The 16887-nt window shown below is 50.7% G+C and overlaps 1 protein-coding gene across 3 annotated transcripts in view; it reads left to right on the forward strand.

The window, feature by feature from the left end:
* HLCS (holocarboxylase synthetase) overlaps positions 1-16887 on the forward strand; it is a 181672-nt gene that overhangs the window by 159133 nt on the left and 5652 nt on the right. For all 3 annotated transcript variants that reach the window (XM_058661643.1, XM_058661641.1, XM_058661642.1), the window contains 2 exons: positions 12056-12123; positions 13953-14113. In XM_058661643.1, the coding sequence (XP_058517626.1) occupies positions 12056-12123; positions 13953-14113 (229 nt within the window). The remainder of the gene's footprint in view (positions 1-12055; positions 12124-13952; positions 14114-16887) is intronic.

The raw sequence follows: 16887 nt of genomic DNA on the forward strand, positions 1-16887 counted from the left end.
ATCTTTCTCTCCCTTTCAAAGAAATAAATAAGTCTTTTTAAAAAAAGAATTCGCAAGGCAGCAGCCTTCCCCTGGGAGAACCTACAGTCTTTGGGTGGCTGTGCCTGTTTTTGGCCTGGACGTCAGCGGGGCGGCCCAGGGTCAGTAGCGACAGTTGGGAATTCTCGCAGTCATGGTAGCTCTACCTGCTCTTTTCATGTCTCCCTGATTGCCAACAGCCCTAGGAGGGAAGAGGGAGAGAGAGGAAGCCTCTTTTGTCCAGAATGTTCTATGAGCAGAGTAGCTCACAGACCAGCGGGACACAGGTAGCCTGTGGAGTGACCGTGTCCTCTCCCAGAAGGGACCCAGTGAGAGGGTGGAAAGACAGGAGGAAAGCAACCTGCGGAGGTCAGATGGCCACTGCAGCCACTTGCCCCCTCTTGGTCCAGCCATGCACTCTTACGGGCATGTGGCGGAGTTCCATCTCCAAGCGCAGAAGGTGACAGCCCACACCCCCCCCCCACACACACACATGCCCCCGCTGGGCTTTCTGTGTGCCTGGGCTGTGCAGTGTTCCTTGAATTGGAAGCTCCTTGCTGGTCAGGAAAAGCAAGGCGTTGCCCCATGGTGGTTACACTAGAGTTGGAGTGGCTGCCTGCTCTTCTCCCCCAAGAGATCGGTACCAGCTGACAAGGCTAAGGAGTTATGTACCTCATGCCACTGTGAACACCTGCCATGGACATACGACAACATCACATCAGAAGGTGCCATGCTGGGCAGGGCATACTGACACATGCATGTACACACACACACACACACACACACACACACACACGGAAGAAAACCTGAGCATCACCCTTCAGCAGGGCTTTGTTCCGTGCCCCTTGGCCCTGCTCTGTCCCACTAAAGTGTGGAGAGGAATTGAGGTTGGGATCCCTGAGACTGACTTTATTGCCCGAATGTCAATTCACATCTCTCATGAAGTGTGGGGGTTGCTGCGCACTACCCACCGTGCTCAAGGGGTGAACACTGAGCCCTGACCCCTGACCCTTCTGTTTTGCGGCTGGGAGGGGGTGCCTGGAGCAGCCTGTTCTGCCCTCTGTCTCTTCTCCCTGGTTTGGTCATCCCTTTAGTGGTTCCGTGAGAATGCAGCTTGGTCAGGCTGACTTCTCCCACGTGACTGATGTGGCTTTGTAAGAGTCAGGACTCCGATAGATAAGTATTTGTTATGAAAAAAAAAAAAAAAACTGTCCCATCGACTCACTCTGTTGCTGTTTCACATGCTTTTTTGGGGAAAAAAAAATGAAACAAAGAAAATGCATGGAAAAGATTTATGTATTTTGTGGGAGGGGTGAGGAGGAAATTAAAGTTCTCATAATAGTTTTTAAATTAAATTTTGTGTTCGTCCAAATCCTTTCCTCTCCTCCCCTTCCTCTGATATTCCCTCACTCATTAAGGGCCCGGGATTTTGATGGTATTCGCAGGGAAGCTGATTTACTGGAATAAAGAAGTTCTGTGAGTTTTAAGTTTTGGAACTTTCCCAGTGTGTCTGAGCCTGGGGTTTCGGATTTTACTGGCATTTTGTTGGCAGCGCAGCTTTGGGAGCCTGTCCTTATTTGAGCGTGTTTCCTGACACCTTTGGCGGTATGGTATGGTGTTTTTTAGATTTAAAAAAAAGTTTAAAAAGTTTCAATAGCAAAGCATATAGAAACAGTGACAGAAGGTTGATTATAAGATGTCAGGCAAAGTAAGAGAGCAGTAGACGCTCTCCAACAGGAACCAGTGGGAAGAACTCACTTTTTTCTGCAAAGGAGGAGGAGAGGGCAGGGTGAAGACAAAGAGTCCAGGGCGGAAAATGTTCCAGAAAACCCCAGGAAAGGGCAAAGTTTCCTTCCTCACTGCCCGGTCCCCTCCCTGAGGGGTTCTGCGGGGGAAGGGGCCAAGCTGCAGCCCCCCACCATCATGCTGAGCCGACATCCAGAATCCAGCTAAGCCAAAGGGGAGGTGCGCAAGTGAGGGCAGGCTGGCGGGCTACCCCACACACCAGCTCTGCCAGGTCATGCGCAGGGCCAGGGAGGAGGTAGTACTTTCCAGAACACAGAGCTGGGATTGAGCCAGTGGGCTGCTGAGGACTGGGCCCAACATTCCATCAGAGGGGGCAGGGCTCCCACCAGAGCATCCCCATGGTGCCTGGCCTAAGGCCTTGGATGTGCACATCTCCACTTCTCCACTTGGACCTCACCTCGTCCTGCAGTTGTCAGCCACCCCACATGGACTGGGAAGTAAAGGAGGTTCCAGCAGACTGCTTGTGGATGACATGCAGGGCGCCTGGCCAACCTTAGGGAATGTGTAATGAGTACAAGGATGCAGGAGCGAAGCAGGAGACGAGCATCTTCACCTCAGAGTTAGGAGAGATGAGTGGAAAGTGGAATTGGAAGGGAGGAGAAGGAAAATCTTGGCGGATTGGATTCCAACCCTGGTTTAGTTCATGGGGGCCGTTATAAACCCCACGTCTCGTGGAGCCAAGCCCTGCATGGAAGAAAGAGGCCCCTTGTCCCACAGAGTGAAGAGTTAAGCTGGTGCTAAGCTTCTGCAGGCCAACCCCTGGCACGTGGGGAGAGAGGGTGCAGGGAAGGCTGGGGAGAGAGGCTGGGGGCAGGAAAAAGGAAGAGCAGTACCTGGGGCCAGCTGGCCCAGCAGCTAATTCTTCCCTGTAATTACCCTGAAGCAGCCAGGCACCAGGAGTGGAAACAGAGGGCCTTCCTTCTTCTAGAGGAAGAAATTCATTACCCAGATGTGCCAGCAGTCCCGTGGCCTCGTGGGTAGGAGAAGCTTCTGCTGTTGTGCCAGTTTCGTAGGGGAGAGCTGGGCACATGTGGAATAGAGCGTGTACCAGGCGGGGAAGTGGCCGATCTGCTGCATGCCCCAGCAGATATTGCAATGTTTAACTTATTGGTGGGTGGGAACAAATGTCCAGAACTTTCCAGAGAAAAAAACCCTTGTGACCTCCAGGACCATCAACCTAACACAGATGTGTGTTAGAAGAAGACTTGGTGGCATTTCAGCTTTCAAATGACCACTGGGAATGTGATGAAATGGGAATCCCCGCACATTATGGGTGACGTGTACGTGGGGTACCACCATTGTGGAAAACAATTTGGAGGTGCCTCCAAATCTAAGCATTTAAAATAGAATGAGTCCTTGGTGCAGCAGAGCCACTGGGGGGCGCAACATCTGCATATCCATGTGTGTTTCAACGCTGTTCACGAAGGCCAAGGATGTGGGCGGCCTCAGAGTCCCTCCACTGATGAATGAATAAAAAATGGGGTCACATGCAAGACTGGAAAACCACCCAGTCATCAAAAAGGAGTGAAATGCCCTGCTCTGGAGTGAATCCAGAAGCAGGCATGTTGAGAGGGAAGGCGGGCACAGAAAGGCAAATGCTGTGTGTTGTCTGTCATGTAGAATCAAACAAAGGTGGGCTCATAGCAGTGGCACAGTGGTGGTTGCCAGAGACCTGGCAGAAGGGAAGGCTGGGTGAGGGGATAAGCTGACAGGGACCACGGTACAATTAGATGGGAAAAGGCAGCTGTGGTATTCTGGCGTGTAGCACGGGAACTGTGGATAACGAGAATGTATAGTACATTTTTGTAGTTTTAGTTTTTTGAAGATTATTTTAATTGGAAGGACAGATTTGCAGAGAGAAGAAGAGAAAGATCTTCCATCCACTAGTTCACTCCCCAAATGGCCACAATGCCTGGAGCTGAGCTGATCCAAAGCCAGGAGCCAGGAGCTTCTTCTGGGTCTCCCATGTGGATGCAGGGTTCCAAGATTTTGGGCCATTCTCTGCTGCTTTTCCAGGCCACAAGCAGGGACTTGGATCGAAAGTGAAGCAGCCAGAAGTAAAACTGGTACCCATTTGGGATACTGGTGCTTGCAGGTAGAGAATTAGCCTGTTGAACCATCATGCCAGCCCCACTATATTTTTATATAATATGTATAATATGTATACATTGAGGTGTTTAGGAGAGATATGCTTACCATGATCTGAACATTACACAATGTACCGTGAACACGAACCTTGTTGAGTGCTTCAGCACAGTGCACCTAGAAGGGTGCTGGTCCCTGTGAGTGCCCATGCTTAGGAGGGTAGCAGCAGGAGCTTCCACATGCGCACACACAGCACTGCCCAGCTGCAGGGAGGGAGGAGGGGGCTCTGAGCTTACAGGGGAGCGAGGGAGGGAGAGGCAGGGGAGACTACAAAATGGCAAGGTTCCATTGAGAAGGTGAGAATAAAAAACACAAGAGGAATAAGCCTGAAACAGATGAGATGTGAGTGCTTTGTAGGAGAGAGTGAGGACTAGGACAAGCAGGTCGAGGGAGGGCCGGGGCAGGTGGCACTCCTCAGAGTTCTGACTGCCAGAACCTCCTTTAAAACAACAGCAACAACAAAGATGGAGGAAGGAGGGGTCTAAAATGGGACACCACAGTGCACTGACACTGACCTATTTCGCACAAATGGCAGAGCCATGCTGAAGTGAAGGGGAAAAGGCAACCCAGGGGACACTGAGGCACAGTTCTTCCTGATGCTCCCTCGTGTGAAGGGCGAGAAAGAACCAGAAGCAAAGACTGAACCGCAGTCTGAGCATGTTGATTTTTCACAGTAGGATAGCTCAGCAGTTCAGAGGCCCCTTTCCCTGTGTTAGAGAGTTGAGCAGAAAAGCAGAGATACACGTGGTGATGGAAACCAGGGGCCTCCCTGTTGGAGAAAGAAATTATGAATACAGAAAGGAGAAGACTAAAGTGACCCCTGGGATGCTGGGTGAGAGGAGGAGTTTTCAAAGAACTTGTGGTTTTTAAGATGGGTGGGTAGGTAGGTAGACTTGGAAATGTGTAGAGACACACACACTCATGCACATATTTTCCGACCCTGAGGACCAAGTTTGCTCTAAAGAGTATTGCCCACCAAAGGAACCAGAGTTCCTTGAAGAAGCAGCTAATCTTGTGGCTGGGGCTGAGAAAGGTGAAGGTGAACCTGGGCCCGTCTCAGAAGTGGTGACGGGGACGTGTTAACTGATAGGCTCTATCTTGCCAGATTTGGGACCATCTCATTGTCAAAATCAGCGGTGGGAAGAGGTCCGATGTGTTGAATAAAAGAAGAACATGTAAGTCCCTCACCATGTATAAGTTCAAAGATGAGTAAGTAGGGCCAAGGAGAGGACGGAAAAAGCTCTTCTTTTCAGGAGATCCCAGCAGGTAGAAGCAGAAGAACTAAGGGAATCAGAAAACTCACTGTTGGATTGAAGCAGTGGATTCAAGCAAGAATCATAGGTGGATACTAGGAGTCCCTAGTGAGTTAAACTTTATCAGAAGCGTATTTATCTTTCAACATGTTCTTGCTAACTACAAACAGTGGTGGACAGACCTGGCACTTGCCACCAAACCAAGCGGTTCCAAACTCCCAGCACCCGTCTTGAGACAGGCACCAGCTGGCTCCTCCTGATACCAGGCATGGGGAAAAAACACAGCGTCGTTTCTATGCATACCACTAAAAGTGCAAAGCTGAATCTGATTGTTTACACCACGAAAGACTGAAGAACTGAATTACAGGAGAGGAGGCCCAGGATCCTGAGTGAGATTTGGTAGCAGAAAAGCTGTTTTACTCCAAGGAGTGCTATGAAGACAGTGCATGGAGTTGGAATACATTCTATGAATTAAATCATAGATCAGTGTCTAAGTTTTGTTAGAACCGGAGTTGGCCTACGGCTAATGTTTGTGTCACTTGAAAGCCAAGAAAGATCTTTACGTTAAAGTAGCTGACAAATGTTTAAAAAGAGTAAAATCTGTACAGTAACCTGTGAAATGTAAAACTACAGGAAAGGCCAGGGAGAGAGGGGAAGGGGTGAGTGAGTGGGAAGTGCTCCTCACCTTGATAAGGCTCTGGTGAGACCATGTGTGTGGCCGAGTGCCACGTGTGCACAGGAGCTCAGCATCACTTTCAGGTGACCCACTGGGCCCTATTGCTGTGACCTGTTGCCTGGAGGAAGATGGCTCCCAGGTGTCTGCTCGCCACTGCATCCAGAGGAGCCGATGTTTGTCCTCCGAAATGACAGCAGCAATTCTCAGCAGCAGCCGTGATGGACAGGTGGCCTGTGGGTATTCTGCACGGGAGTCCCTTCGCATCCAGCTGGAGATGGTGGACATATTGATGAGTTTGATGATCTTGAACTCCTGAGACCACCAGGGAGGGGTCGGGCTGCGGTTGCATTCTGTTACAGGGAGGGATGGCTGGGGCTCACTGTGGAAGGCACTAGAGGCAAGGACCTAGGACCAGCAGCATTGTTGCCAAGGGAGCTGGTACCATTCAGGGTATGCAGACGTCCTTGCCTGGTGACACCAGAGGAAGGTAGAGGACAACGGATACTCAGATGCCCAGGACTGGTGCTCAGGTGTCATCTTGATTGAATACTACAGAACTACATCAAGAAACACTTGATCTACTAGACAGTACCTCATTCTAAAAGCTGGGATTGTGAGCAGTGGGATGGTGTGACTGTAGAGTGGATGTGATTGTGATGAGGGGGTTAGGGAGAAAGCAAGAAAATCTGTGAGTGGGTGGGATGCAAGGGAATCAGACAGGTGTATCCTGGGAGGACCTGACCCCCAGGCATCCTTCCACATACGTGCAATGGGATTCTGAGTCCAGGGGATGCAGAAGGAACTCTGGTCTTGCCTCTTGCACAGCCCAAGTTCCCGTTAGACTGAAAGCTCCCCCTGCTATACACCAAGAAAGGAAAGGGCGATATAATCTGGCATGCTGCAAGAATGGGTTTTGATGGGCTCAATGCACCTTCAATGTTTAAATCCAGAACCCAGTGGAAGAATCAGCAAAACTGGTTAATCGTGTGCCTGTGTTTCTCCCGCCAGTATCAACAGAAAGGCTGGTCCAGCCAGCTGCTCACACCTTTGCTAAGTGGGTTCGGAGACCCTAGAATTAAAACATAAGATTGGGTATCCCCGATGGATAGTGTTTTTTATAGCTTTTATAGGGTTTTTTTTATAGATTTTGTTTTGTTTTTTAGTTCTCTGCCCTCTGTGTTTAGAGATTAGGATAGAATTAGAGAGGAGAGAGTTGTATCTGGAATTTCTAGAGTTTTAAAACACACCCATTCCTCCCCTTTCTTCCTCCTGCCCTCCAACTGCCCCCCGCCACTCCCTTTATCCCCCGAAGGAGGCAATGGTCTCCGGGCAGTGAAGGCTCTAAGGGCTGCCTGACAAAGGCCGCTGTGCACAGCCTTTTTCCTGTCTACCACCTCTGCATCCAATGTTCCATTTTTCGGGGGACCCAGGAGAGAGTGCGAGACGGAGTCCCTCGCTCCCATCAGCACTCACACGGGGTCTGGCTCCCAGTCATGGTCTCCATCCTGTCATGCTGTTCCAGAGCTTCCTTGGGAACCCACTCCTTGGCTGCCAGTAATCCTAGTGCCCAGGGTCCCTCAGTGGAACCTGCTGCCTGGGCTGCCAGCTGGTCAGAGGGCAGCCCTGCTCTGTCCCAGGCCACACCCCTGTTTGCACATGCCCATGTGCCTCGCTCCAGTCCACACAGCAATGCTGAGGCAGAAATCTCAGTCTGCCTTCTGTCCCAGCTCCCGTAGGTTTACAGAAGCATCAATTGTATTGTTAGAGGAAGGCATTGTTTGTACAACAGCATATTTTGACAGTTAAGCCTTTTTTAGAGTCCTACCCTTATATAATGGTTGGTGTTCACAGTGAAATACATTTTTATAAAGATTTATCTATTTTTATTGGAAAGGCAGATTTGCAGAGGGAAGGAGAAACAGATCTTCCATCTATTGGTTCACTCCCCAAGTGATCACGATGCCTGGAGCTAAGCCGATCCAAAGCCAGGAGTCAGGAGCTTCTTTTGGGTCTCCCAAGTGAATGCTGGGTCCCAAGGCTTTGGGTCATCCTCTGCTGCTTTCTTGGTCCATAAACAGGGAACTGGATCAAAAATGGAGTGGCTGGAACTTTTAGTGATGCCCATATGGAATGCTGGTGCTGGCGGGCAAAGGGTTAGGCAGCTGAGTTATCACACCAGCCCCTGGAATACTTCTTTGAAAAAATTATTGTTTAGGGACTGTACCAGGGTGTAGAAGACTAAGTCTCTTTCCTCTGGCACCAGCAACCCATAGTGGGTGTTGGTTCATGTCCTGGCTGCTCCATTTCTGATCCACCTCCCTACTTGTAGCCTGGGAAAACAGTAGACGGCAGCCCAAGATCTAGGGCCCCTGCACCCGCCTACGTGGGAGAGCTGGAAGAGGTTCCTGGCTCCTGGCTCCTGGCTTCAGATCAACCCAGCTCCAGCCATTATGGCCATTTGGGGAGTGGACTAGCAGTGGAAGATCTCTCTGGCTCTCCTTTTCTCTGTAATCTGTCTTCCAAATAAAAAGAAATCTTTTTTAAAACGTAGTTTTGCAATGAAGGCCATTTCCCTTTGAACTACACAGCAGTGTGTGCCATTGTGGACACAGACACTCAAGCTCCGGTTTGCCTTTAGAGCAGCAGGAAGCTTTCTGCCTGTATTCCCCTTCTGCCTCATCCTCCAGCCCCCAGGTGTGGTTTCTTTTTCACATGTGGAAAACTTGAGGGGAAGCCCGAGAGTGCATGTCTTCTCCGAGTGCTAAGAGAGGGAAGGGACCTGTGCAGGTTGGCACCTGATGCCCGTGACCTTACCAGACGGATGTCCTTCTTGCCATAAACTTGCTGAAGCTCCCTCATTTTCTACTTTGTATTTTTCTGTAGTTTTCAAATACTTCTACTCCCTGAGATATATGCCAGTGTTTCAGCCCTTTTCCTAAGATTTGCTAAAATTTGATTTTAAAGCACTGTTGAAATCAAGTTGGATGTAGGATTTTTTTTTTTAACATCCTGATGAAATCACCTAATCGTCACTGGCGAGTGGTGTGACACAGTTTCATGTGAGGATGCTATGATTTTTTTTTTCACTCTTGTATTTTGGAACATTTTGATTATTTCTGGTTTACTACCATGTCTGAGTAATGCTGTTGCAAGAGGTTAAGTTCCAAAATTGTTTTATTTCCCTGTCTGCATATACTCCTGAGGGTGCAGGTCTAGAGGTGCAGGCACTAGGTCAGAAAGCACAAGGTTTCCAAGTCCCCAGTGGCGTGAACACGAAGAGGTGAGTGTCTCCTCGCCAGTGACTGTCCAGGTGGCTCTCGCTCAGCAGTTGCTCTAGAACAGGTGCTGCCGGTAACCTGCTGCCTTCTTCCTAAAACAGATCTTTTGGACTTAGAAATATTAACGAATAGCTACGTACTACATCGACAGGTGATAACCATGCTTCTTACCTCTCCCCTCAACAATTGAAAAGTAACTTTTAAATCAGTAGGAAACCAATCATGGTGGAAGTTTAAAACAAACAAACCAACAAAAGAATCACCCCCACTATGGCTACTGTTAACAGGTTGTCAAATTTCCCTCCCTCCTTCAGTGAATTTTATGCTGCTGGAATGAGACCTCTGGTAGCTTATATCCTTGCTCTCTCGTTCTCTCTCTTTTATTATGTTCACTGCGTATTGTATCATTTTCAGTGTGTTGGGTCATTTCCAGTGACTACAGCTTACCCCCGACCAGCTGCGTGTAGCATCTCACATTAAAGAATTCCCCTGTTGAACATCCGGGCTCTTTCCGAAATTCTTTCGAGGACGTGCTGATAAACGCTGCCTCTTGGCGCGCAGTACGACTCCCCAGAGTGGACACCAGACTGGACCAGAATTTACAAGTTTTTGCTCGTTCATATTTTCCCACCAACTTCTCTTGGCTGATGCCCAGGATGAGTCGGAATGAGTGGGAGGCGAACTGCTGAGTTCTCTTTCTGGTGTGAGAAGCCTTCACCCCAGGGTGAAAAGGCATGCCCAGTATCTCCCTTTAGTGAACAGCAGACCCGGGGCGGTGGCCTGGTTCTCCAAGTCGCCAGCTTTGCCAGAGGCCCTCAGTACATCTTTGTTGGTGGCCCCGGAGTCACCTAAAATGGCGCAGACCAATATGGCACAGCCCCCAGTGATCTCAAATAAACATGCCCATTCATCTTCCTCGCCCAATTTTCCCTGCGGAAGCTTGCTGCCGACTCCCGTCCACTGTGCAGTCTGCCCTGGGAGCTTCCGCCACCAAGGGAGTGGCGGCTCAGCACTCAGGTTCCACCGAGGGAGTGGCGGCTCAGCACTCAGGTTCCTGTCATCATTCCCTTGCTCTCCAAGTCGGGTTGTTTTTGTTTAGTTTTTTTTTTAATTGGAAAGGCAGATATACAGAGAGGAAAAGAGACAGAGAGGGAGATCTTCTATCCGATGATTCACTCCCCAAGTGACCACAGTGGCTGGAACCAAGCCAGTCTGAAGCCAGGAGCCAGGAGCTCTTCCGGGTCTCCCACATGGGTGCAGGGTCCAAAGGCTTTGGGCTGTCCTCGACTGCATTCCCAGGCCCAAGCAGGGAGCTGGATGGGAAGTGGAGCTGCCGGGATTAGAACCAGCGCCCATATGGGGTCCTGGCACGTGCAAGGTGAGGACCTTAACCACTACACTATCGCACTGGGCCCCAAGTCTGTTTGGTTTTAGAACCAACCTCTGCCCCACATTGTTGCCCACCTGCTCACGTCGTCACTGTCCCTGGCTGCAGCCTCTATCGACCGTCTCATGGTTTACTTTAAAAACATTCTAGATGTCCTGGAATCTGTGCACAACGTGTGTGTGTGTGTGTGTGTGTGTGTGTGTGTGTGTGTTTCCCCCTGTATTCTCCTCCCACAGCCCCCAGAAGGCAAGCATTCCTAGAAGACAATGTAAACGCCCGAGCATGGACAAAGAATCTTTCTTACGACTTGCTGCCAGCGGGCATAAGAAAAGGACACTTTATTCCGGGAACCCGGCAGCATATGGGCACACCCCGTCTCAATGAGTTATTCATGGTGTCCAAGAGAAATATGTCCTGGACTGTATTTCATGTGCAATGGAAGCGGGACTGGCACGCAGTCGGCTCGCCCCAGCCCAGCGCCCGGTGCCTGCCCTGCAGCAGCCAGGGCTGCTGGATGTGGAGGCAGCTGCTGTACCCAGCCCAGCCCAGCCCATGACCTTGGGGTTGTCTTAAGCTGGAGGTCCTGCTGCTCCCCTTCCAAGTTTGTTTTGCGAGCGGCCTCTCTAGCTGCACTGACAAATGAGCTGATCTGGTTTGGGCTGTGTTTAATCAGTAGTGCTGTGGGCTGCGTGTGCTCGGTCCCCGATTAGGACCCGCCCAGAGCGCAGAGCATGCTGTGCTCGCAAGGAGTTGGAATCCGTGCAGGGGAAGTTGCAGGCAGGGCCAAGGGAGGGTTTGGGGTATCATGCCTGCATTGGAAGGAACTTAATGGAGATGGAGCTGGCGTCTCGGCCTATCCCCCAAAGGGAAGTTTGTGTTCTTTGAAATGAGACCATTTAAAAAGGGGGGGCGCAGGCGTGCAGCCTCCAATGATTCCGGGCTTCTCCATGGTTCTTGGAAGGTGTGGATTTATTTACGAGAGTGAAAGCATAATTAGTTCTCAAGGGATAGTGTGTCTTTTAAACAGCTTTATGCCCACCATATTGGCTTTCTGAGTAATCAGAAACTTCTGCAGTGGTTGGATTTCCGCACTGGAGCAGAAATGTGACCGACCGTAAGTAGGGACAAATGTCAGCCACAGCTGAGTTGTCACTGGAAGAAGGCGCACAGGTGCACAGGGCCATGGCAAGGGTGCGGCGCAGTGGCAGGGTACCTTGAGAATGTGTCCGGTAAAAACGTCCACTAACCTGGCCGCAGGGAAAACAGTCAGGCTCTGTACCTGTCCTGCCTTTCTGACTCACTGCTTTGCAGCGATTCTCGCCACAGAGGTCCCCAGGAGGTACAGACTCCTGTGACAGAAGCCGGAAGCTGGCGCTTCACCAGAAACAGCCTTACAGATGCTCGCCCACCCCAGCCCCCCTCTGCACACCCTTGCTTGTCTCCGTCCCCTGGCAGTTTTGGCTGACTGGTTTTTCTCCCCCTCCATTTGCAGGTTGATGTTCGAGATGCCGCAGGAGATGGGTTTAATAGCCATCGCAGCCCGGCAAACCCAGGGCAGAGGTCAGTTGTTGCTTGTTGTCAGTTTTTCCTTCCTGGAATCTGTGGCCCTCGTGTGCAGTCTATGGCAGAAGGGTTAGCCTCAGCACATTGCGGGGGGGGGGGCATTTTTTAAGCTAGAGTGCCTGTCAGTCATTTGATACCGGCCCTGGAGGACTCTCCTCGCCTACCTACATGCTGGGCTTTGTAGTTCCCGGATGGTGACTGTGTGCCAGGGCCTTTGCTGTCTTCAGGAAGTTCTCTGAGAGGGGCCTCTGACCAGTCAGTCCCCGGCCTAGCCATGTGGAGTCTCTGTGCACCTGACCCGTGCCCGCCCACGGATTGAAGAAGGCAGAGCCCCACCCAGGGATTACACCCCTGCATGCCCTCCCATAACCCACCAAAGGCCGGGCCTTTTTCGGCCTGTGTACAGGGGGACCTGCCGTGGCCCAGTGGCCGGCTGCCTGCTGCCCCTGCCAGCCCTTGGCCAGTAGCACCAGGCCCACCCAAATGGACTTTTAGCTCTTAGAGATCCCTGTGGTTTTCTTAAAGGAAGCAAAGAAATAAGGAAGCTACTGTTTCACAGTTCCTTCTTTGGAACATGAAAGAGAAAAAAGAGACTTATTTTATTGGAAGTCTGGGTCTCAGTGTAGATCTCAGTGAATGGTACCTCTCCTTTCCATCATTTTGTTTCCTCGAATTCTATTTCAAGAAAAAGGAACAGGGCCCGGCGGCGTGGCCTAGCAGCTAAAGTCCTTGCTCTGAAAGCCCCGGGATCCCATATGGGCGCCGGTTCTAATCCCGGCAGCTCCACTTCCCATCCAGCTCCCTGCTTGTAGCTTGGGAAAGCAGTGGAGGACGGCCCAATGCATTGGGACACTGCACCCGCGTGGGAGACCCGGAAGAGGTTCCAGGTTCCTGGCTTCGGATCGGCACGCATCGGCCCGTTGCGGCTCACTTGGGGAGTGACTCATCGGACAGAAGATCTTCCTCTCTGTCTCTCCTCCTCTGTGTATATCTGGCTGTAATAAAAATGAATAAATCTTTACAAAAAAAAAATGCTCTTCCCAGCATGAATACGGGTTTTTCTCTCTAAAAAAAAAAAAAGAAAAAGGAACAACCCAGAGTTATTGTGAGGGATCTTTTAGAAAAACTCCTTTTCCATTTATTTATTTTTATTTTTAATTTGGAAGGCACAGAAACTGAAACAAAACAAAACAAAACAAAAAAAAAAAAAAAAGAAAGGAGAGAGAGAAATCTTCCATCCACTGGTTTACTTGCCAAATGCTAGAAATAGCTGGGGCTGGGCCAGGCCAAAACCAGGAGCCAGGAGTGCCATCCAGGGCTCCGATGTGGGTGGCAGGAGCCCGGGTCCTTGGGCCACCCCCTGCTGTCACCCAGAGTGTGCACTAGCAGGGCGTGGAATCCACTTTTACTGGAATGTAGCTCATGTACCAGTTTCTCCATCTAAGGTATGCGACTGGTTTTTAAGTAGATTCGCTGGGAGATGCACTTTTAAAATGTGATTCCCAGAACTTTCCCCAGGGTTGGTGTGGTTTCACTGGAGGTTCCCCAGCCGCTCTGTTGCTGCCCGCACCACCCCGTGGTGGGCACTGAAGCTTTAACAGGTTATTCACACGGGCTGGAAGATGTTAAATCATGACAGCCAAAATGGTAGGCTGAAAAGATGGGACATCCTACACCTGACGGGGAACTTTCTGGCAGATTCGCACTCATTGTAAGACGTATAGGCGGGCTCCGGTTGGGGAGGAGGACTGACGGGTGCTTGACTGCAGCCCTGTGTGAGGGTGTCCCCGGAGAAGCCAGAAGTCCCAAGAGGAGCTGTGTTGCAGGGCGGGGACAGAATGCCTGGCTGAGCCCCGTGGGGTGCGCCCTCTGCACATTGCTGCTCTCCGTCCCGCTGAGGTCCCTGCTGGGCCAGAGGATCCCGTTCGTGCAGCATCTGATGTCGCTGGCTGTGGTGGAGGCCGTCAGGACCATCCCCGAGTACCAGGTGGGTGTAATGGGACCATACCTGACTCCTTACAGGTAGAACTTGTGCTGGCAAGGGTCGCGGGATGGAATTGAACCTCTTCCACCTGCCCCTGCTAAATCTGGTTAGCAGGTGCTCTTGCAGCTATAGAAACATCCTGGGTGGAACTGCCTGCCTCGGGCTCAGTAGATACCCATGGCCTATTGTTTCCCAAGCATCCTAATAAGGACACACTTAAAAAAAGTGAAACATTGTATTTATTTTAGCCGAAGGTGGAGTGACACAGAGAAAGGCTGAGAAACAGATAAAAGGCTCCTACAACCGCTGGTTCACTGCTCAAATGGCTACAGCAGCCAAGGCTGGGCTAGGCTGAAGCCAAGGGCCCTGGAACTTCATCTGGGTCTCCCATGTGGGTGGCAGGGGCTCAGTCACTTGAGCCACGTGCCACTGCTCTCCCAGGCACATTAGCAGGGAGCTGGGTTAGAAATGGAGCAACCTCCCTCCGACATAACACCACAACACCAAAGTGTTAGATGAAATTTCAGCTATTTGTATTTTCTGTTAAAAATGTTTATTTCATGGCCCTAAGAGTCTTTCCCGTTCCTGACCTTCCCTACAGCTTGTAGTCTCTGCTTAGCAGAGTGAGCCATCCTTTATCAATGGTTGACCAAATTCAACACCCAGGTTGGTTTAGGACCCTCTTCCCCAACTGTAAGGAAGGGTGTGTCTGCAATGTTGTCACTGCTGACTGCTTTACTGTCAAGGGAAGGGCCCAGTGCAACGTCTCCATTGGCTAAATACTCCCCTTGCCAGTGCTGGGATCCCGCATGGGGACTGGCTCATGTCCTGGCTGCTCTGCTTCCCATCCAGCTCCCTGCTTATGACCTAGGAAAACAGTAGAGGATGGCCCCATCCCAGACAGAAAAGAGACAGAAAGTCCCTCATCCCTGAGGGGCCACTGTGAGCGTCCAACATTCTGTGTATTCTGCTCTGCTCGTCTTCTGGAGCTTTCCTGTCCTGGCCCAGGACCGCCGTCCCCGGGCTGGCAGCTGCATAGAGCAGCTGTATACTCTCGCTGGCCCAGGTAGAGGAAGTATTTGTATTTGAGAGACACAGTCCACCAGCTGCTGCCTTACTCCAGAGATGCCTGCAGTGATGGGGGTGGAAGCTGGGAGCCAGGAACTTCAGCCAGGTCTCCTACCTGTGGGTGGCAGGGACCCGAGTACTTGACCCATCAACCCTATTTCCCAAGGGGTGCATTTGTAGAAAGCTGGAAGCAAGAGCCCAACTGGGACTTGCTGGCATCCCGACTGGTGGCTTTGCCACTGGAGCCAGACACCAGCTCCCAAAAGTTCAGCTCTGAATCCTAATTCTGCTACTTACAAGTTGTGCAGCTTCAGGCTATGTGCCACATGACCTCTGCAAGCTTCAGTGTCTTCCTCTTCTTTCCCTAGGGAGATGCTAGAACCAATCCCCGGGGTCAGTGCAAGGCCCAGGGAGGCCAGCATGGAGAGGCAAGTGAATGCTGAGTCCAGCCACAGCGCAGGAAGCCAGCACCAGGGGTGTGGAGGCCACTGGCTCTTCTCTGGTCTCCAAGCTTTGTGGCGCAGAGGGCCTCTGTAGGGGGGCTTCCTTCTGCTGGATATGGCCCTGCGTGGCAGTAGCCCCAGGCACCCCCTTGGTCTGACCCAGTGTGTTTATCCCAACTTTACAGTGACAGGGGCAGGCAGAGGTCTCTCTGGTCAAGGCAGCATCGGTTGCACTTTGCCTGGAGTCCAGGCACAGCTCCCCGTCACCCCCCAGTCCTTCAGGATGCAGAGGTAGAGGTCATGGATCAGTTCATGGCCATCACCCATGTTGTCTCTTGGTGGCTTTGTGAGAACAGCTTTCTCTAACAACTCGATCTCCAGGGCATTCTGCTCAAGGCGACTCCATCTGCTTTTTTCTTTTTCACGCTGCAGCTCCATAGGCACAGAAATCCCCCTTCCACCTCTGCCCACTGTTTCCTCCTTTAGCATTACATAGTATAGTCCTCCAGCAGCAGTTCATCATCCTGCATTTACGTGCACTGACAGTGGTGGGAAGCCTGGTATTCTGTTGTCAAGGTGTATTTAACAGTTTCCTTGGGAGTTTTCCTTCACTCAGAGTAGAGATGCATACTGCAACATATCTTCACTTCTCAGTATGCTAGTCTCCACTGCACAGTTCCTCTAGATGAATATGTGTATATACATGTTTACTTAAATATCTATTGATCCTGTATTTTGCATGAGGGTTGCCTTATATCAGAATGAACACATGATGTTTGTTCTTTTGGGATTGGCTTGTTTCACTGAGCTTAATAGTCTAGTTGGGACCATTTTCCTACAAGTGGAAGCATTTTGTGCTTTTTAATGGCTGTGTATTATTCCACAGAGCATATATACTGGAGTTTCTGTATCCATTTCTCTTTCAGTAGGCATCTGGATTTTTCCATGTCTTCACTATTGTAGATTGTACTGCTATAAATATAAGGCTGCAGGTCACTTTCTGATTTGCAGGTTTCACTTCCTTTGGGTATATTTCCAGGAGTGGGATAGCTGGGTCGTACAGAAGACTTTGAAGGCTGGTGGTGAATTTGGGGCCTGTTTGAAAAACACACTGGAAGCATTGCTCTTCCCCGGCCGATCACGACGCCCACAGTGAATGATCCCCACCGGATGTAGTAGATCACCTACGTTGGTTGACCTTGAGGTCGTTCACGAACAAAACAGAAAATGTATTTGATGATGAAAGACAGGGATGGGGGTGGTGAG

The sequence above is a fragment of the Ochotona princeps genome, chromosome 3 (assembly GCF_030435755.1).
Source record: "Ochotona princeps isolate mOchPri1 chromosome 3, mOchPri1.hap1, whole genome shotgun sequence".
Taxonomy (NCBI): Eukaryota; Metazoa; Chordata; class Mammalia; order Lagomorpha; family Ochotonidae; genus Ochotona; species Ochotona princeps.